This window comes from Carassius gibelio, chromosome B4 (assembly GCF_023724105.1).
Source record: "Carassius gibelio isolate Cgi1373 ecotype wild population from Czech Republic chromosome B4, carGib1.2-hapl.c, whole genome shotgun sequence".
Classification (NCBI taxonomy): Eukaryota; Metazoa; Chordata; class Actinopteri; order Cypriniformes; family Cyprinidae; genus Carassius; species Carassius gibelio.
Window position 1 is genome coordinate 18,071,841 of NC_068399.1, and position 22,442 is coordinate 18,094,282.

The 22,442-nt window shown below is 36.7% G+C and overlaps 1 protein-coding gene across 1 annotated transcript; it reads right to left on the reverse strand.

The window, feature by feature from the left end:
- Positions 1-8,916: 8,916 nt before the first annotated feature.
- lrguk (leucine-rich repeats and guanylate kinase domain containing) lies at positions 8,917-22,410 on the reverse strand. Its single transcript, XM_052554333.1, has 20 exons — positions 21,855-22,410; positions 21,623-21,724; positions 20,152-20,233; positions 19,782-19,882; positions 19,437-19,518; positions 18,696-18,820; positions 16,731-16,874; positions 16,300-16,380; positions 16,129-16,215; positions 15,731-15,837; positions 15,352-15,471; positions 14,576-14,672; positions 13,625-13,738; positions 13,309-13,510; positions 13,068-13,187; positions 12,577-12,695; positions 12,338-12,426; positions 11,381-11,485; positions 9,756-9,904; positions 8,917-9,557 (listed from the first exon to the last, which is right to left on the reverse strand). The coding sequence occupies exons 1-20, from the start codon at positions 21,885-21,887 to the stop codon at positions 9,394-9,396; spliced, it is 2,223 nt and encodes a 740-aa protein (XP_052410293.1). The 5' UTR covers positions 21,888-22,410; the 3' UTR covers positions 8,917-9,393.
- Positions 22,411-22,442: the final 32 nt, after the last annotated feature.

Sequence of the window (22,442 nt, forward strand, 5' to 3'; positions counted from 1 at the left end):
GCAAGTGATGTAATGCTACATTTCTCCAAATCTATTCCAATAAAGAAATTAACTCATCTACATCTTAGATGGCCTCAGGGTAAGTAAATTCCTTTGAGTGAACTATTCCTTTAAACTAGAATTATATTCTCAGGGGCCAGTTGTTTTTGGTAACACTTATAATCAACAGAATTATTATAGGGACCATCAAAATCAAGTGAAACGAATTATGCATTTGAACTAAAACCAGTTATTGGTGCATGGACTGATCTTTTTGTAGGTTTACTCATCTCTCCCTCAGACCTAGGAATAGGATATTGCTCTTCATCCTTAGTGGACTAATGATGCCTGAGATTGTATTCCTGCACTGCAATTTAGATCAGGCACCTCATTAGCAGACCAGAGAGAACATCATGTTCTGGCTTTGATGTAATGCTCAGATGTCATTTGAATGTATAAAGAAATGGAAATTGATTCACATATATGGTAAATACAATTATTTAATTAGGAAAATAAATTAATGAAGACACTCTTGCTATAATAAAATGGCAGCTGTATGCATGTATTTTACTGTGGAAAAAAATTAATGTCATATTCAAAATACAAAATGTTGTTTCCTAAATTGGATTTTTAGGAAAACATTTTTTTTGTGTGTGTTAAATAGAAAAAAATATTTTATATTTATAGCATCATCAGAATAAAAGCAGAATGTTAAATTTTCTAATTATTTAGATCTATCTATAACTATGAACGTCAAGGGCCATATTTGGGCACTTTCAGACTTTGCTGGGGTGTTTCATCAGTGGCATCATTAATATGTAATCATGCATTCCGTGCAGTTAAGACTGAATGTTTTACAGTATATTCACCATAAAATACTATAGCCATCAGTAGGAACATAAAAGAACATTTGAAACCAAGAGTCTCTAGTGTTTGCACATGGTCCAGACAGGTTAGGGTGCCTCTTTTGGACCTGATCCAGAAGCCCATCCTTTCCATAAGGCAAAGAGAGTCTGATGAATTTGAGAAATCAGGCCAAATGCACACTGATCGACTTAGGAAGTGGAAGAGTCCGATATGGTAAATAGCTTTCTGTCTATAATCGCATATCCACACATACACACGTTCCAGTCTGCAAGCTACAGACTCTCAGACAGTCAGATGCCTAATGAGGCCAGTCTTTGAACTCAGGTTTGATTTATGCTTTACTGAATATCAAAACCATGCACAAATGTATTGTAACAGGAATGCAGCCCAACTCTCAAATACACTCAGGCAATGAGTAGAAAACCACAAGCTAGGACAAGCCCTAGATTCCCCCCCAGCCACAGCCAAATCCAGTGTTTTCTCCCAACATACATAAGCAAATATACAATCATAGATGCATAATCTACTTCACCACCAATATATATATATATACTGTATATTTAAACTCTTTGTTTTGCTAGCCATTGAACCTTCAGGTAAATCAGTAAAGTTTTGAACCATATTCCATTGTTTTCCAACAATGTTATACATATTAATTCATAGATTTAAAGGGTTAGTTCACCCAAAAATGAAAACTAGGCCATAAATTACTCACCTTGAAGTCATCCTAGGTGTATATGACTTTCTTCTTTCATACGAATCCATTCAGAGTTAATTTAAAAATGGTCTCTGATCTTTCAAGCTGTTTGATGCCACTCAGTGGGTGTTGCACTCCATCGGTCCATGAGAAGTTTAATAGAAAGCTCATCCATAGAAAAAAAGTGTCTTACATGGCTCCAGGGGGTGAACAAAGTCCTTCTGTAGTGAATCGATGCATTTTTGTACAAAAAATATCCATAACGTAAATAAATGTAATAATCACTTTAATCATGCTCACTGTTGTAAAACAAGGGAATGACGTATAAGGTCAGCATTGCGCATGCGCTGGTGAGTCTTGCGAAAACCAACATATATACCAACAAATATATGTGTGTGTGTGTGTGTGTGTGTGTGTATGTATATATATATATATATATATATATATATATATATATATATATATATATATATATATATATATATATATATATATATATAAAATATAAACATTATATTACATTAACATACATATTTAAAGTGCATCAGAAAAATACAATATTGTGTGTGTGTGTGTCAGATAGACAGATAGACAGACAGATAGATGGATTGACAAATAGGTAGATAGATAGATGATAACTAGCATTTTTTAAACATAAATTCTAAATGTTTACGTTTTCTTTAATAAAGTGACCATAATTGTAGGTAAGAGTTGTCGTCTGTTTCACAGCGGTAGGTTGAATCTCCATATGGTTTAGAGATGCACACTTGGCCAGATCCACACCGCCAACACACCCCTCAACCCGGAAATCCCACGCCTCTTCAGCTTCTGAAAAGTATCTAAGGATGCATCTCAGGAGGAAGAGGAGGAGTAATGAGGAAAACAATGGACAAGGGGTGAGAGAGAGGATGGACCTTAACAAGTCATAATGCAGAGTCGCAGATGAAAGAGAGCAGAAATTGGTTTAACAGAAGGAGTCACTGATGGCATAACCAGCCGCTGGGAGACGAGTGTATGAGGTGCTCAGACACAAACAGAGACCCGAGGAATGCTTAGAAGATGGCTAAAAGGAAACTCATTATGGCCTGGTGTGACTAAGTCTGGACAATGTTCAGTAAGGTAGATTTAGCCAGGATTGATCATAGGGGCCGTTTACACGACAAAAATTTCAGTCAAAAATGGGAAACTTTTTATGTGTCTTGCTTGTTCGTTTACAGGCGTTTTGGGGATTGAAAACGCATATTTTTGAAAATGGGTTTCAAAGTGCAAGTTTTGAAAACACCACTGTAATCATTTCCGTGTAAACACCCAATACGGGAATCTTTGTAAACGGTACCATCATGTGTGAACGTACTACGTGTTAGGTATGTAAACAAATGCTTCTTCAGCAAAGTGTGGATTTACTTCACCAATATTACAACCAACAGTAGAGATGCATCATATACACACGGCCACAGGAACCATTTACTAACAAGGTGACAGCGCCAACTACTGGCCTGGCATTAATATGTATAGAAGATATGTATAAACGCAAATCATTTTGTAAACGTTGTCGTGTATACTGTACGTGAAACTTTTTAAATAGGCAAGGGAAAAACCGTATTTGACTACATTGCTGTCCTGTAAACAAAGCCTTAGGTTACAGTATGAAACCAGATCTGTTTGTGCAGACAATGTAGTCAATATCCAGAACATTAATAGTGCATTGGTTGATATAGTGATGATTTAAGTGTCAGCAAACCAACAAGAGAACTAAACTCACGTTATACCCCAAGAAAATGCTTATAACATCCATCTCAGAGTGCTGCATTCCTAATCTGGGCTATAGTCTATTCTACTTCTTTATAAATGGTATTTGGGTTTTTGTGGTATATATAACTTTCCTATCCTGTGACCAATGTGTTTACAAATGCATTAAGTCAATTTTAACTTTTTAGAGTCATAATTTCAATTTAGTAAATCAAATTATCATAATTATGACTTACGAATGTCATCATTTAGCCTTTTTAAGGCATACTGTAAATTTTTTCTTACCAGGCAGAAAGGGGCCTCCATACAATACACATCACTGTCTATGTTGCATATTGGTGCATTTTTGTATTGCAATATTCTCTGATATATAATATACTTTTATACCCCAGTATTACAATATATATAGTTTATATTGTGCTAGCAATGATGGTTTAAACGTAATGTCTGTTTTAGCCTTTAATTCAATTAAAAAAATACTACTACATAATAACTGCTTTAAAAATAATTTATCAGCCATTTCTTGAGACGTCAAAGTAGTTTCACATGCCAGCCGTTCCTGTGATACTTGAGTGATATCTCAACTATGTACTAAACTACTTATCTCCTTCCTCTTCATCATTCATCAAAAGCCCAATAAACAACAATCACATCCCTACTATTAACAGAAGCCATAATCATCCAAACAACTGTAAACCTGTGCCGTCATCAGCCCCATTCGCCCAAAGGAATGTAAACAGTGTATATGGAGAGGAATGTCAAATGTCACTTATCTGTGTGTCTGCAGGGCCGGTGCCACAGAGAGCTTGTGTTTGTCATGCTGGGGCCTGTGGAGTCACATCTGGGCCTCTGAATCGGGTTTGGGCCTGAGGGATACTGTACAGGAGAGATTACATAAGATTTCAGCAATGCAAATATACAATATTTGTTCATTCATCAGGAATAATAAAGCTTTTCTGTGCATGAGAGTTTATTCTAACTGTACTCAAAGTAAAATTTATTGACGTCCATGTGCTCTTGATATACTAACCCACAACTTGAAACCAGAGTGCAGAAGATCTGGATAGGCATGCTGGGCATTTTAGATGCCTGATTCCACATTTGCTTGTGATTAGAGGACATCGGGAGCCGAGAAACAGCAATCCTGGCTGCAGCATCAAAGGGTGATAAATAAACCTGTTAAACAAGCCTGATAACATCCGTAGAGCTGTTCTCCATCACATGTTAAATAATGCGTTTAAAAACCGGCAATGCATTTATGAGCCGTAGTAAAAAAGCTTTTGCCCAGGATAAAGGAGAACGTTTGGGTCAGCTGGCATCCTGCTCCTCCTGAGATCTTCTGAGGGTTAGTGCACAGGACAGATGGACACAGGACATACAGTAAGAGTGAATAAAAGAGATAGATGAATAAAAGAGATAGATTCATCTAAAGCTTTCTTTGTTCTGATTCATTGTGCAAAGAAAATGGTACATTTTCATAAATATGGGACAAATTATGGCCAGAAACTGAGGTGAGCTGAACAGTGTGTTCCTGGGAGACAGGGAGAGAATCCCCTAAATAAAAGTATAAGTAAATCCGCATAAGAATAAGAAAATATTTTTTTAACAGATTTCATGTAGGTGCTTAACCTTCACACAGTTTTCATTGTAAAACTCATGAGCTCAAAATATATTGGTTTACAATTTTTGTTTTAATAAACATTAATTTCTTTACATAATGTAAGCAATTTGATAAACATGAATTTATTTATATACTGTAAACAATTTAATAAACATTAAATACATATAAATAAAATAATAATAAAAAAGATAATAAGATTAAACAATGAATAATATAATAAATAAATAAAATACATAGATTTGGTAACATGATTAAGCAAACATTGTTAAAAATATATGATCTTATAATCTAATACAAAATAAAGAAAAATAAGTTTAAAAAAATTATGTAAAATAAAATAAATTATAAATTATAAATAAAATACCAAGAAATGGTAACATGATTTAATAAACATTAAGCACAAATCATCTAATAAATAAGATTAAAAAAAAGATTAAAAGGCAATTAAAATTGGTTAATAGGTTAAAAATGTGTTACTACAATAAGCATCATATTATTACATTGCATGAATTTACAGTAATTGCATAATAGCCTACATTATATCAATATAAAACCATGGTATGTGTGCCAACATGCCACTGTTAAAGTTCAAGCATTGTCAGTAACTACATACTGGACCCTCATTCTATTCACAACTGTGACGATATGTGACCATTAAGTCAGGCTGACTTCAGTTTAAGCTGCTTCCTTTAAACAAGCATTTTAACAAGTCTCAAAACTTTTATAATTTGTCTGACAATGCACAAGGCAGAGAAAGAACAAGAAACTGTGTAGGAGAGTGAGTATCACCTAATTAAAAGTATCAGAAATCTTCCTCCATCAGCATGAGAGGGAATTAATGTGGGGCTGTTGGCACATGAAGTCAATGCTTCAGGCTTCCTGTCTCCAAACACACAATCAGGAGGTGCATTGCAGAGAGCCGGTTACCTTGGTAACAACAACTGAGCTGCATGGATTCCAAGCAGAAGCGCTAGTCAGTTCCCAGGGGTGAAGCTAACTACACCTTTAAAGATTAAATGTTGACTCAACACAAACAGCCAAGCCAAATTAAACAAGCTTACATTAGAAGTAACTACATTATTTGTTTCGATTCGATTCAATTTTACTCTATAAATAAGAAATCATTTATAGAGGACATTGATATGTGAAGACACAAATTACATTCTTCACATTTGTTGAACGGTTGAAGATATGCATCAATCAACAGCACATAATAATCATTTCTCTGTCTGAATGTTTTATTAATACCTGAAGCCTCTAACACTGTACGTCCAGCTCAAATGCATCTGTAAGTGACATGCTTTCAAAATCTGTATAAATAAACTGTAACAAGGACACTTACCAAAACTGCTTGGCTACTGAAAGTATAATTAATTAGACCAATCGGACAAAATATTAATAAGCATGGTATATTTATGAATGTACTTTTAAGTCTGCAAACACAAATGCAGTGCAATGCAATGTCTTGATATAAAATTCAAATCAGTCTTTGATTAAAGTTATTAGTTGGATGTCTGGCGTTTGCCTCGTTTACATGCATAAGCAGTCAAAGCCACAAGGAAACAGCATTGATAGTGCGAAATCATTTATTACAAGTACTCGCATTAAAGTTTTAATTACACACTCATATTAACGGATTGCTTATTGAACTGTTATATGAAAGCAAGTCTGTTGATGTTCAGTACAACAGCACTCTTACTCATACAGTGTAATGGTATTGCTTAAAAAAACTTCTATTAGCACAATGAAGAATATAATGCAGATGAATATTTAGAAATAGTTCCTATTTATAATCCACAATCTCTATGCTGTGTCTGAGAAACCATATACCTAAACTTCACTGAAGCCCCATTTTAACAATGCAGTGTATCAAGAGCAGTCACAGCTGTGGCCCTGTAGGCCTGAGCTGACAAATAGCTGTAGCAGCAATGAGGGTAAAATACAACAGCTCTACTATGATTTAGCCTCTCTTGCTCGTCTCTGTGTGGAAAAGATGATTTATGCCGGTTTCTTTGTCTCCCAGCGCTGCTCTGGATAACATAATGTGGACAGGTTTGTCCTTCTCTGAAATATGATCTTGGTTTTCAGAGGCCAGGTTATGGAAATATGTCCGAAGATGAAAGAAGAGAAGGAAATTATGAGTCAGCTTGTCATGAAAATCTCCGTGATTTTATAAAAGGGTGTCTGTGTTGTAGGTTACCACTACATTCTAAAAAATAAAGGTTCCAATTTTGGTTATATATTTTTTGGTCTTTAATAATTTTGAGCTTTCCAAAGCACCATTCACAGAATATCTATATCTATATCTATATCTATATCTATATCTATATCTATACACACACAGACAGTATATGCATCATTTTAAGTTTTGGTCCTTTCTTGCTACAAAAAAAATCTAAAAAGCTAGCATTAGCATTAAAATTCTATTTCTAACAAATCAAAAAAATGTTGTTTTTTTTAAGTCACTAAGTTTATTTTTTACCCTTAGATCTTAAGCAAATATACATGTATGATTATGTATGGCTATGATGTTATACGATACATGCAGGTTAAAAAAGCTGTGGTCATGATTTGTCTAAATTCAAATACATTAATTATAATGTGGCCATGATTTTACTAAAATGAAGGAACAAATGAATAAATACTGTACACAGACACAAATTGATAAATTCTCGAGGAATTAAATCTTAAGTCACGGCCACGATATCTATTTGTTATCACTTCATGTTCATTTGGCCAAGACCAAGTTATCTGACTTCATTCATGTAGGAATAATTGATATAGTTGTATATAGTGCAGCATTAGAAGCGTGAGATCTAGATGAGCGTGACAAGATAGTAAAAGTGTGAAGACTGTTTCTGTAAGTAGGTTATGCCCGAGGGTTTGCACAACTGTCTTGTCTGAAACTGCCTCTGAATTATGAGATCACTGCAACATCTGCTGGTTAGAGGGACTGACGCTGATAGACGGCCAGGTTTGTGTGTGTGTGTACTTACTGTACAGATACACACACAGGCTCACTGCACGCTGATGAAAAATGAAAGTGGAAATTAAATGCAACTTGTGTCATGAGATACCCGGATAGCTGTCTCAATATATTTACTCAGTCTGTGTGTCAGATTGAGGCATAAAATACATTAATTACAGGAGGAGAGTCTCCTCAACCGCTCCAGCTACTCATTTGTGGTAAGGAATGAGCCGCAGAAGATCACTTAGTTACACAAAGATTACAAGTTCATGTTACTGTACATATATATTATGTTAACATAATTGTGTTCATTTATGCTAAAATGTTCTATAATCTACGTTGGGTCAGTAGTGCATAACACAAAATCTCCACAACACACTCAAATCGCCACAACCAAAAAAGCATTGGAATAATTTTAGTTGTTTTGCGCTAATTCTGCTTTGTTGTGCTAATATCGTTGCGTTGCACCTTGTTTATGCTGTGTTGTGCTAATATCTTTGCATTGTGACTTGTTTCTGTTGTGTTGTGGCTGGTTTCTTTTGTGTTATGACTTGATTTCTGTTGTGTTATGACTTGTTTTCATTGTTTTGTGCTAATTTTGTTGCATTGCAGCTTGTTTCTATTGCTTTGTGGCTTGTTTCCATAATTTTGTACTAATTTTGTTGCTTTGCAGCTTATTTCTGTTGTGTTGTGCACTACTGGGCCACCGTAATAATCACACCGTAATTATCCAAAGTTACTTGCAATGAATTCTAAAGTTAGGGTTGAGTACGATTTTTAAAACGATACTGAAATAAATGCTCACCAAGACTGCATTTATTTGATCAAAATAAAATAATAGTGTAAGATATTATTACAAATTAATTTTTTTAATTTAATTTAATTTAATTTTTTTGTTTAACTATGTTATTCCTGTGACGGCAAAGCTGACACCATTTATTTGAAATATCATTTTGTTGTGACTTTATTATTGTCTTTACTATAACTTTTATTTAATTTCATAATTTAATACTTTAATAACTTTAATCTTTTAATAGTTATCTTATTTAAATAAAAATCAATCAATCAAAATCTTTTTTATAAATAAATAACTTTTTAGACCCCAAACTTTTGAACGGTATAGCAAAGTGATTATTCTGTAACATGAACGTTGTAATGTAAAGTGTGACCTCCATTGCACACCTTCTTGCCTTACTTCCTGTGTCCAAGGATTTAAGAGCTTCAGGCCGTTTCCAGAGCTTAGATCTGCTGATGACAGATAAGCCTTCAACCTCTCAGATCACTCACACTGGAGGACACAGATGAGAGATGGGAATATTTTCCAATGACCCGACTGCTTTTGCCTCACAGCACTGAGCACATCTGTTGCCTTCATTGACATTTATTGAATGGTTGTCTTGAAGCTACAGGGGTTAATTAAACTTGTTTCAAAAACCAATTTTTGCTGCTTACACTCACATGATGTGCTAATATCTCACGGTCTATACCCTCTTTAGCTCTCTGTCCTGTTAGTTACTGTTTTGAGCCAGAATCATTGGTCTTCCTTCCAGATGGGATGGGCGGCAGGACTGGTTTAACGTTGGCACCTGGACGGCCCGGGGAGGAGGGGAGTGTTGGGGAGACCCTCTCAGAGACCGACCGAGGAGCATCAGGGGTCAGACCAGAGTCCATGTGTCCTGAGAAATATCAAATAGATATTCCTTATTCAAATAAACTAGAATCAAACATGATCTCATGAGAAAGCCTAGGTATTCAAACTAATTTCTGAATAGATAAATACAGTATCTATGTATGGACAGATTCTAAAATGTAAAAGTATTATGTATGTACAAACTAGATGCTAATATGAACACAGAGAGGAAAATGCTCATCACCTCGAAGAGAGTCCTGGTCCTGCCCCAACATAAACATATCCAAAGGCTCTATGTTGGGCCCTGACCCAGCGTCTGATCCCTGGGCCCCTGAAAGCGCCCCTGCTGAGCTCCTCATGGACAGGCCAGAACTAGCACGAGATTCCTCAGAACTGAGACAGCGTGAGGGAAAAGAAGAGAAAGAGAGAAATTAAGAAATTTACAACATCAAACCAGTTTGCTTAGCCAGTAATCGGATTATGATCAATGATATGGACATAATAGAAACAATGTTTATATACTTCGCTTTGTGTCTATTTAATACTTCATTTACACAATAATGTAATGTCTCCAATTATCTTTATTTGAGTAAATATTTATGTAATTTCCCATTTTTAAATTGGTAAATTTGCCAGCAAATTATCAACACTAAAGTTAATACATTTTGGGTTGGAGTTTTTTATATTTTTGAAAGAAGCCTCTTATGTTCACCAAAGCTGCATTTATTTGATCAAAAATACAGTAAAAACAAACTAAATTTTAAAATAACTGCTTATATAAAAAATTTTAGTCTTCAGTGTCACATCCTTCAAAATCATTCTAATAATCTTTTGACAATCTAATATCAAAAGGTCAGGATTTATTCAAAACAGAAATCTTTTGTAACATGAATATCTATAATTTATTTAAAAAAATTCTTACTGATGCAAACTTTTGAAGGGTGGTCTAATTAATTTGACCGCAAATTTGAATTAACTAACATCCCAGCAAAGTTCTTATTATAACACAATCATCAATTCAGCTGAAAAGAAAATCCAGATAGCAACAACAATATGGAAATGACTCATTCTCTATAGGACTCTGTTTAAAACACACATCAGGGCTGAATAAACAAATGTCTCAAGGCACTCATTAAAACAGGTTTTAATACGTTTTGATTGGCATCTAATATTTTTTTAGAGCACTAGCAATGGTCTCTTTACGGATATCCCATGATTCCACAGCCTGCATTTTCAATTGATTTCATAAAGAGCACAGTAAAATTCATAACTAGACTGCGAAGTAACAAACTCCAAATGCATATTGCTTTTCCCCGGCGGATGAGAAACAAAAAGTCACTGTTTAACACAATTTGGACTAGCACATTAGTTTTGCCATTTTTTTTCTAGCTAATAAGCAAACAGTTGTGTACCACGCAGGCCGGGCAGCTCTGTAAGTCTCCCAGGATTCCTCTTAATGAGCTAAATTACAATGTATTTAAATATCTTGGGGACATGCATATTTCACAGGAGTAGTCCTGTATTTCCTTGCCTCTTTAGAGTCCCCGAGCTCATACACGAGAGAGGCAAATGCACCGATAGTCATAAATCTGCATTTACGTGTTCCAACGCATACATCTTCCAGATGGCCTGGGGCATGTCAGCTACCTGAATGCTTTAACTTTGAGCTGGGGATAAAAACTTTGATATTTGAGCCTGGATGTGTGTGAAATGGAGATAGAGGTTATAAACATAAAGGGAGAGGCTACAAGATAAAACACATCCTGGGAAATGATGTATACAAGGAGAGGGCTTTGGGGAAAGGTTAATTGTTTTGCTGATCTTGGGCCAGAGGTCAGAGGTGAACATTTCAAGGTGTGTGTGACATACCTGCTGTCCTCATCGGGGTCAGGAGCGTTGAGGCCAACAGGACGTGAGGGGCCGTGCGGGGGCCGGGACTGAGAGGCTAATGATGATGGAGCTGTGGGTGCACTTCTGTGACACACACATAAACACACACAAACAGTATCAGTAAAGCACTATAAACACACACTCACCATCCTATGCTGCTGCTTTTTGCTGGCATTTTATACAAAAACACAATAGCTTGTTACAAATCTAGGCCAGTTAACTGTAGCTATGTAAAACTTAATACAGTAACTAAAAATTATTGACTAAATACAGTATTGAATGATCAAAAAACAATTGAAATTTGTACTGAAAGCTATTTCAAATTTTGAAAGTCTCCTATGCAAACAAAATCTCAATTAATCCATAATACGGCAAAATAGCAATTGATTCCTATGACAATATCATTCCTCCAGTCTTCAGTGTCACATGATCCTTCAGAAAACATTTTAATATGCTGATTTGAATTTTTTTTTTTTTTTTAATAAACGAAACGAAACTAACTTTTTTACTGCTTAATAGTTTAATCTTTGGTGAACAAAGAACACCATTTATTTGAAATATAAATACTCTGTAATATTATAAACGTGTAATGTCATTTGAGCAACTTAATGCATCCTTGCTTACTTGTCTCCACACTTTTGAAAAGTAGAGTATACAGTATTTATGCATGTTATTTATTCTTATTATTTATAAGCATATTAGTAGAAGCAGAGTGCAATGTGCTAATGCTTAATTCACTTGGTATTGTTATTTGTGTGGTGTCTGTCCTGCTTATGAAAAACATTACAAATCAGTCACTTTTGAGGTTTGAGTTAGCATGATGGCCTATGCAGACACCAAGCCAATGTTTTGGGGTTGGAACTGTGATCTTCTATCTCATTGTCAGTCATAGTCTTTGAGGGATCAAAAGTTGCTAAACAGTCAAAGTTGTGTTACCTCTGAAACAGCTCGGCGTAAGCACCAGGACTCTTCCCGCTCAGAGCTTCTCGAATCAGCTGCTGGCGCCTGTTATTGGAAGCCATTTCCTGTGGCGTTCACAGAAATATTGTGCTTGCATGAGTGTGACTGTTCATTTCATCCCTATCTGCTATTCCTGGCCATGATAGCTTCTGTGGATTACAGTATATCAAGCCAATAAGCGTGTAAGAATAACAGAATCTGTAACTCTGACTTACTGCAGGGGTCTGCTGAGGGGTCATCTGGGCCTGGATTTTGTTCTGGTAGTTTCGGCTGTAGGAGTCCATGAGGTCAGCGGCGTCTGTCGTGTTGGCTGCCAGTAACTCGCCAGTTGCGTCTGCAACAGAGTCGTCGTTATGGCACTTGGCCATCGTGAACAGCTGTCAACTGCGGCTGCAGCAGTGAAATGCCATGGCCTCACACTGAGTACAACTATTTACAACTAAATTCTTCATAATCCTGTCGAAGTGCCCCGCAGACAAAACTGACTTCATGTACAGGCCCCATGAAATCAAATTGGGAGTTTTGTGGCCCTTAATCCAAGTGTGCTGTTTTGTAGATGCCGATAAAATTAAATGCATAGATAAATAAAGATAAAAGAAACAATTGTAATACTTTTCCAGCTATGAAATATCATCACTGAAAAGTGCATGTCAAGTGACATCATTGGCCCTTTAATGTATGGCAAAGTGGGACTGTGAAGGCTCACATGTGGAGGTGTTGTCAGGTGTGACTGAGCTGCTGTCACCTTCTCCTCCTCCATGCTCCTCAAGACCCAGGTACTCCTTCACGAGCTGTTTTAAAGTCTGGTAGGCCTCAGCACGATCATCTGATGACATTTGAAGGAGCAATTTAGTTTCCATGAAAAACTGGATTTCTTTTATTGTAAAAGTATATTCCTATAGATAGACAGTGTAACTGGCCTTAATGGGTTAAGAAACGTTTTTTACCACAAGGGATGATGTTGTCAAAGAAGCCAGGTAATTCTCTGTTGGTCTTGGAATACAAATCAATACGAGACACAGCTGTTTCCATCTGAGCACTGCTGTAGAATCCTCTTGCTTTCAGAAAGCAGATGTAATTATCAACGACAGTGGGGATCAGCAAGACATAACGGGGCTCAAAATAAGAGTTCTTCAAACTATACACTCCCTGTATTGGAGCAAAAACACAAAAATGGCCAGTGTAGTTAACGGCTGTGGCGTTTGACCCAGTTTTGTGCTTGGTCAACATGGTGGAACATGTTTTCCTGATACCATACTGTACCTCTAGTTCCATATGAACACAGCAGGCAAGACCTTCGCGAGCCACACGCTCGATAGTTTCCCGCGACAGGCCATACCAGTGTCCACCGTACTGCATCGTCTGGATGAACTGACCCTGACAATGAGAGAATAAAACTGAAAAAGACACTGTACTGATGCCATAGAGCTCAAATTCATCTTTTGAATGGGTGAATTCATCATGGATGTTCGGCACTTACAGAATGACCTGAACTCTCAACCTTTGGGTTACAAGGGAACTTTGTTCTTCTCACACAGACAAACCTTTGACCCCTGTGTTCAACTGCACCTGGGTCTATTTAGCTGCTGCAATGGCGAAGTCGCTCCTTGTCAAGCTTTTACTCGCACAAAGCAATTCGCAAACATGTTTTTACATCTCTGGTTAAGATGGTTTTAAAACATCAGTACAAATCCCAACCATGCTTTAATCCTCTACTTTATTACCTTTAACAGGCCCAGAGAAAAGCACAGAGGAGCGTTCACGTCTGCAGAATGCCGACACACATCTGTGTCGGTGTGATATAGGTAGAAGAGGTTAGTCTGTAAAACTTGACTCTGTCTCTTTCTCTGCTCTGGAGGCATAAGGTTATAATCACACATCAAAAGGCTTCCTTCCAGCCTCTATCAATCAATAACATTGGACTTATATAGCAACACTTAAGAGCTAAACGAGATAGTGGCAGCAGAGACTAGGTGTGCACTCTCTCAGAAGCACCTGAGGGGCTTGGGGAAAAAGAGAATATAGGGCAAATTCTTTCCACTCTTCACATTTTTGGCATGCCATTGCTTTTATAGACCAATATGGCCTGGGGAAGTCTGTTTCTGCAGATGAATGGGCATAAAACTGTAACACAAAAATCTAAATATGCAGGGTTATGAGTAAAATACTGCCAAAGCGGATCGGAATATGATAAAAGTCTGGACAGAGAATTACCATTTGAATCATGTTCTGAAATTCTTCCTCAGTGACAAAGTGATAGTCAGACCCATCCTCTTCCCCATAATAGGGCCCCCTGGTGGTGTGGCAGGCACTAAAACACAGATCAATTAAAGTAACTAGGACTGCACTATTGAAATATATATTGAGATATGGCTTAGTGTGATTATCATATTGCAAAGGCTGCAATTTAGTTAAATAAATATGCTAAGTTTCACTCTGAAAGCAATAACAAAATATAGAGTATTTATTTGCAGGCTAAATAAAAGCTTGATGGTTTAACATTTGCGAATGAAACAATTAAGACATATATAGTACAATAAAATTATGACTAATAAACCATTTTACAATATTTTGTCATTTTATACTGTAAAGTATTTAAAAAATAAATGTCTTAATTTATTCAGTACATTTAATCCTAATATTAATAATAATTATTGTTATTTTATAGTCATACCGAATGGGTCAAAATTCAGCCTACGGAAAAGGTTTTCCTGAATCATTAAGCCCCAAAAGCATGGTTCACACACACATACAAAAAAAACAACAACCAGTAAGTTTTTTTTAAAAGTAGTTTATGCTCTATGCAGAAATACGCCCCAACAGAGTTTTAAGGAAATTACTGTATTTTTTCATATTGCAATACATATGACAGAAAAAAACAAATATTCCAATGCCATTTTTCCCCCAATAAATTACACATTTTGAAACAAAATGACATCACATAATAATGTTTTAGTGACATTTATAATGCACTCCAAACTGCTACTTACCCATAAGCGAAATAGTCGCTGAATTCCTGGCACAGCTTATGGGCTAGTTCCCTCTTCCCACAGGCCTGCGGGCCAGTGAGGACCAGCATGGGGTATGGAGCATCCAGACTGGGGAGAGTACTTGTGGAATAACATGTGAAAATGCATATTAGCTAATGCTGTTTATGTGAACCGTGATACTGAACTTCCTGTGAGTTCAATCATGTGGTTTATAATGAACTGGGTGACTTCAAACAGCCTCGCTACACAGCTCCAGATTCATTTTAGTTTAGACCTGAGCGCTGTGAGTGGTTTGAAGGGCTTTTTTCTTGAGGGAAGTGGCCTTTGTGGACTAGACAGCTTCATAAAATGAAGAGGAAAGCAGATCGAAAAGTCGTACCTGTCAAAAATAACCTGAGGTTGCATGAGCTGGTATACCAAGTGGGTCATGTGATCTCTGGCTGCGATCACCTCCAGAGGAGGGTCGTACTTGTTCACAGCAGACACCTGAAAATGAAAGACAGGAATGGGACTCGCTACTCAATACTGACGTAATAATTCAAATTATGTGCTTTATTTTCTGACAAACTTTCAGAGCTTTCCAGATACTTTCAAGTTCTTTTCTATTCAGTTCAGCCCTGGAACATTTAGCTCTTGACTTGCAAATGCTCTTCAAAATATTATTTTTTTTTGTACAAAAATAGGCTTACTCCATCTCAAAACCATAAACAGCACTTCACTTTTTTGAAACGAAAGATGTAAAGCAATCATTCCTTCTACTCCAGATCCCACAATCACCTTCTCCTCTGCAGTTATAATGTGTTGATCCAGAATTGTGAGGTGCTGAAGGAGGAATATCACAGCTAGTCTATAGTCTTCCTGGTCCTGCAAGAAAGTATTTGCCATTAAGTATAAGGTGATGACATTAGGTCCATTATTGTGGTTCTGAGATGTTTATGGTGTCCTCACCTGCACTAGGTTTCTGAGGAGATTCATTTCTCTTAACAATATCAGGCCATGCAAATGTGCGGCCTCCTTTACCTCACTGATCTGATGCACAAAGAACAACAAAGATAATTATTTGTTGAGTAAAATATCTAGCGTGATGCCACATAGATACTCTCAGAACTTTCAACAACTTTCTACTGGGGCAGAACCCTCAAAGGGAGATCTGAGTACCTTATTTAACACAGTTTAACAATTTCATAGAAGTACTTGGAGGGTATATATACACAGTACTCATTTTTTTTCTGGGAGATTTTAGACTTTTCTTACATTTCAAACCTTTCTAACCATTTTCACTTGGCTAAATTGGTTCCTTTTGGTGTGTTATGCTCTGAGGTATAACTTTAGAGCCATTTGCATAATATAATATGACAGGAATTTGACCGCTCTTTTACCAGATTGCTCTCAAGGTTGATGTTTCCCAGGAGATGGAGGTTCTGGAGACCCGAGAGGCTCTGAATCCGGTTGCAGGACAAATCTAGAACCTGCAGGTTGTGTAGAGTCTGGAGATTCTCAATCTTCTGTATCACATTCCCCCTCTTAAAAAATACAGTATACAATTATCATTTCAATGAGGTAAAGAACAGTAAGTCAAAAGCTCTGCAGCGTCATGTGCCATTTCTGTCTGGCTGTGGCTGCGTGATTGACAGGGGAGCTCAGGTAATCCGAGGCTGATGGGTAAGGACTGACAGGCGAACAGCTGGTAAGATGTAGCAAGTGCATATCAATGAATTAGAGGCTTTCCGTACAGCCTATGCCCGTCTCACCTCACTTTCGTAGTCATGTTATTTTTAATTTGCTTCAGGAAATAAGTGTGGCTTTTTGATTGCTTTACTTGAGACTACGGTAATTTGTGCTACACTTGGTATATTGCGTTGGTCGATATGTAAATGAGATGTTAAGTTCGCGTTCTTTAATTTGCGGATTGTTAGTTAATCACCCGCATAAACTTCCCCTCCCATCGGCACTGTTTTGGAATTGTGCTCTCGCGCTAATTTGCCCTGTTTAGTAAAACTGGCCATAAATATATATCTTTTTTCAGCTATAACAATATCTCAGTGACTGGTCGGGTTCTTGACCCTAATTGGATTCAAGACAATTCAGCAAACATACAAACAACAAGGTAAAAACAGCAAATCTTTTTACAGAAATTACAACTAAACAAAATAAATAAAAAAAGAAGGAAAAGAAAAACTATCTGCACACACATTCCACAACACATCAGAGTGTCCAGACTTTGCAGGCATGTTCACGACCCTACAGTAAATGTGAAAAACTTAACCAGCTTAACCAATATTTTTGGCAACTCTGTCAATGAAACGGGTCAGATTGACTCACAACCTAATGAAAGATTCCAGCTTCCAAAGCCTTGGCCTTATAATAACCCCATGCCTGGTGCAGAACAGCAGGGGACGGCAACCACGAGGGGCTCTGGAAGCCCCAGAACCAAAGTGTGATGGGTGTGAGCGGAACAGGCTGACAGGAGCACGCTGTTCAGGGTCTCAGAACAACGGGGGGGAGAACAGGTTTAGCATGTGGGAAAGTTTTTTTTTTTTGGAACGGGGTCCAGGCTTTCTCACGCCAGCAGCTTGGCCTCGTGGGACGTGGACACCAAAGGACGCGGCGCTACTGACGATGAAGAATCTCTTTGATAAAGGACAGCATAAACATCCTTCAGCTGAGTGGCAAAGGTCTGGTGGCACGCTGGCCTGCCATATGGCGGGCTTCAACACCAGGCTTTGTTCTATTTTCTGAAAAGGCTGGAGCTTAATCATGCAAACTGTCTGAAAAATCCACAGTTAGAGGAAGGTTTTGGAAAAAACAATAACTGTCAGCGGTATCAAAACAGTGCCCAAACAAGAGGCTGTAGTGTTGCCCGCATCATCACAGACAGAGAGCGTGGTAACCTTTCTAAAAGTGTCGACACAACAGCATAATCTGGAAGAGGATGACAGGTGACGGGGAGATACTACGGGTGAGCAGGAAAATATGTCAACAGGTTTTGCAGGCTGACGTTAATTAATCCAACAGAGACTCATAAACACTTTGAGGAAAGACAGGAAAGACCTCTCACTTCTGCATTCCAGGCTTAAATTAAAATCAAGCGTGATTACATTTATTTATTGCCCCATCATGAAGAGACATATTTTCCCAAACAAAAATTAACATTTTATCGTTACATATTCAATACCTGTCGTATCACTGTTAATTTCTAACCCACAAAACACACACTAATTAATCTGCAAACCTGCTCTTAACAAGTAAATATTTTACGAAATACGTTCATATTTTATATTTCTCTGCACTTGTTAATCATTGGGAATACATTAGCCGTGTTAAATGGTAAGTGTGTGTAGTACCAGGCAGAGCTTTCTGAGAGGCAGATGGTCCAGACCCCTGATGCGGGAGATGTTGTTATGGGCCAGGCTGAGGTGTGAGAGCCTTTTGCACTTTTCCAGCCCCCTGATGGCACTAAATGAATTATCTGAACAGCAAGGCACCGTCAAAGAATGTTTCAAACACTTGTTTTTAACGAATCAATAGTTTAAAGTCCAACTTAATCTGCAAAGTTACTTTTATTAGATACCCTTAGGTATTAAAATTCTGGTCATTTTCTTTTTGGTTGATGTCAGCGATCCCTATTTTTCTACCAACATTTAGGTATATGACAGCCACTTTTCCCACTCCAATCGATTACCAAAATCAATGGTGCATTTCATTTGTACTCAGAAGTCTGAAATTCTTAGTGCAGGCGTAAGGTCACACCCTAGTTTGGGATCAATTTTCACTGTTAACTATAACTTGCCTCAATAAACCCCTAATTTTATTCATAGTTAGTAATATAGTTGCTAAATTTAGGGTTTAAGTTAAGTTTTTATCAACTGGTACTTCTAACAATGGAGGCATCCATCTAATTTTTCTGACTTTTGTATGAGAATGCAGTCAACTCAGATGTGATGTCATTCCCAGCTCCGGCATCCGACTTCTGAGGTAAATATTTTTTCTTTAAGTTCGAATAGCAGGTTTTACTTGGAAATACAATAATGAAGTAAATGAGTTGCGAACGATGTGCATTGCTTTTGTAATCTTCAAAAGGATACAGTCAAGAATCAGTTTGGTCAAAGAGGAATATGCCGAAAGATCCTTCATTACGGACATCTGGTTGTGTGAGAAATTTACCTCCTGCAGTGAAAAAAAGACTATGTATGTGGAAGTAAAAAAAAAACAAAAAGAAAAAATGACAGGAAGGAAATACTGAATCTTTTAAACTAGAATAACCTTCATTAAATGAGTAAAATTCATATATTTTTTTGCTTTTATGTAAAAACACATCTAGCTTAATTTACAGTAAAACATCTCTAAGACCCATTTTTCATTCACTCTTGCATGGGATATTTGAACCTCACATGACATCATATTATCCCCTCTGTGGTGAATTGAATCACCTTGAGATTTTTTGGCGGCTGGAATCCAAAGAAATCGGTGAGCTGGTTGTGGGAAGCATCCAGTATGATGAGGTGTGGCATGTGACTCACGCAGGATAGATCTACCAGTCACAAAACATTAGGCAGAAAAAGCAGGACAAAGATGGATGACAAGCATCCTCACAGCTGAGATTACTTATCCCGCTACCAAGCAACCATGAAGGGCACAGATGAAAAACAATAATCCAGAAAACATTTTCAACAAGAGGATATTAGAGCAAATATTTACATTGGTGGAAGACAGATATGAGGGGGTCTGAAACATGACGGTAAATTTCATTTCACCATATAGTTTTCTTGTAACACAAACATTAAACTGCTGTAAACCTACCTTTGATTTTATTGTAGGGAAGCTCTAGCTTTTGTAGATAGATGTAATTGCATAAAATTGAAACATTTTTCAAGTCTCGCCCCTGTGGCCAAACACAATCAGAAATTCAGTTAAGGTGCCAATAAAATGTCCTTCGCTAAAACCCTGAAACTAGAGGAGAGTATGACGCATTAGAAAAAGGATATAAACTAATTTGGAGGCCACTTCTGGCTCTCTCTCTCCAGCGAAGTAATGCAACTAAACAATATCAGCGGTTCCGGTAAAATATATTAATATTCTACCCCCCGAGCTCTGTCGTGTAAGCCTGGGAAATTTTATATGGAAAATATCAATTGGTGCATAAAAAAATGTAGCAGTCTCAGTGTGTGTGTGTGTGTGTGTATGAGCAAAGGTTTCCACAAGACCAGTAAAACCACTCAAATTGTGGGGACCGGCCGATAGAAATTAGCTTAATAAACATACTAAATAATGTATTAACCCATTAAACATCCAAAACAGCTAGTGCTTTATGCTTATCAAAAACTTCTCTGTTGGTTAATAAAAATCAATAAAATATAAATTCATATTTTTATTTTACTATCCGGCATTTGAGGGGAAAAGGGGAATGATATATGTATATATATATATATATATATATATATATATATATATATATATATATATATATATATATATATATATATATATGTGTGTGTGTATATATATATATATATATATATGTATATATATATATATATATGTGTGTATATATATATATGTATATATATATATATATATATATATACATATATATGTGTGTGTGTATGTATATATATATATATATATATATATATATATATATATATATATATATATATATATATATATATATATATATATCTGCAATTTTATCATCTGAATTCAGCTATTCAAAAAGTTGCTCTAATGTTATAACAAAAGTAACAATAGCATTACATCACTTGCTCACCAATGGATCATCTATAGTGAAAGGGTGCCATCAGAATGGGAATCAAGGCAACAGCTGATAAAAACATCACAATAATCCACACAACTCCTGACCATTAATTTAACATCTTGTGAAATGAAAAGCTGCGTGTTTGTAATAAACTACTATTGCAATTATTATCAGCTGTTTGTACTCTCATTCTGACGGCACCCATTCACTGCAGAGGATCTGCTGGTTAGCAAGTGATGTACTGTTAAATTTCTCCAAATCTACACGTGACTGTTCACAAAAACCCAAATGTACACATTAAATCAAGACAGACTGATCTTTCATTTGCACCTGATTTTAGACTATTTAAACTCAAAAGGAAATGTTGGTCAAAAGGATCAATGAATATTGAAAATGCATAAAGCTTTGTGTGGAGGGTTTGTTTAATGGATAGGAAACATGAAATCAATATAAAAACAATACAAGTCAATGGAAATCCCACAATAACAAATATAACCGTGTTTGTGGATCACTCACTGGCACAGAGAGGCATAGGTAAGTGAGCTGGAGTCCGGTAGCTGACGGTCCCAGGATGGACAGGCATTTAAACACATCATCCTCCGTTAATTCACCATCTTTCTTCATTTAATACAAAGAATAAAGTACGGAAACCACAACCATTTAAATGTTTGCAACACTGAGTGAAGTGTCTAAGAAAGTTACATAATATTATGAAGAAATAGTCATGTTTGAGGGCTGTTAACGTTACCTCCATTGTTGTTGTGTGTATTGACTGTTTCATCTCTCTTCTGTTTCCAGTCTCCAGAGGGCAGAGCTTATTACTGGAGAAAGGGAGGAATCTGACATGTCCAGCTTAACGCAAACGCTAAAGATTGATTATTTGACGCTATTAATTACAAAACATTTCCCCACTAACTAGACGCTAATAAAAGAGGTCTTTCTGTGAGAAGCTAGAATAATCTGGAGTTGCACGCGCATCGGTTGCCTGGTAACCAAAGGTAAACTAAAGTTGCGCAGGCGCTGTGCACACGCGCTGGAACTTTCTGACTCTAACATTGTTAAAACACGATGCTTTTGCAAAACATTGTAATAGTTGTTATGCCAATAAAGCACATTTAATTTAACTTAAACTATGATTCAGTTACAGTTAGCAGCTAAGCTAAACCAAAATGACCAAGTTCTTTTAAAACATGTTTAATTTTAATTTAATTTAATTTAATACAGATGTGTTCTCCGTGTATTGTTGACAGCACATTCAACAAGGGAAACATAATGAACAAAGTTCTATAGTTAAATACGAATAGACAGATAATCTCCTCAGGCAGGCCAGTACAAA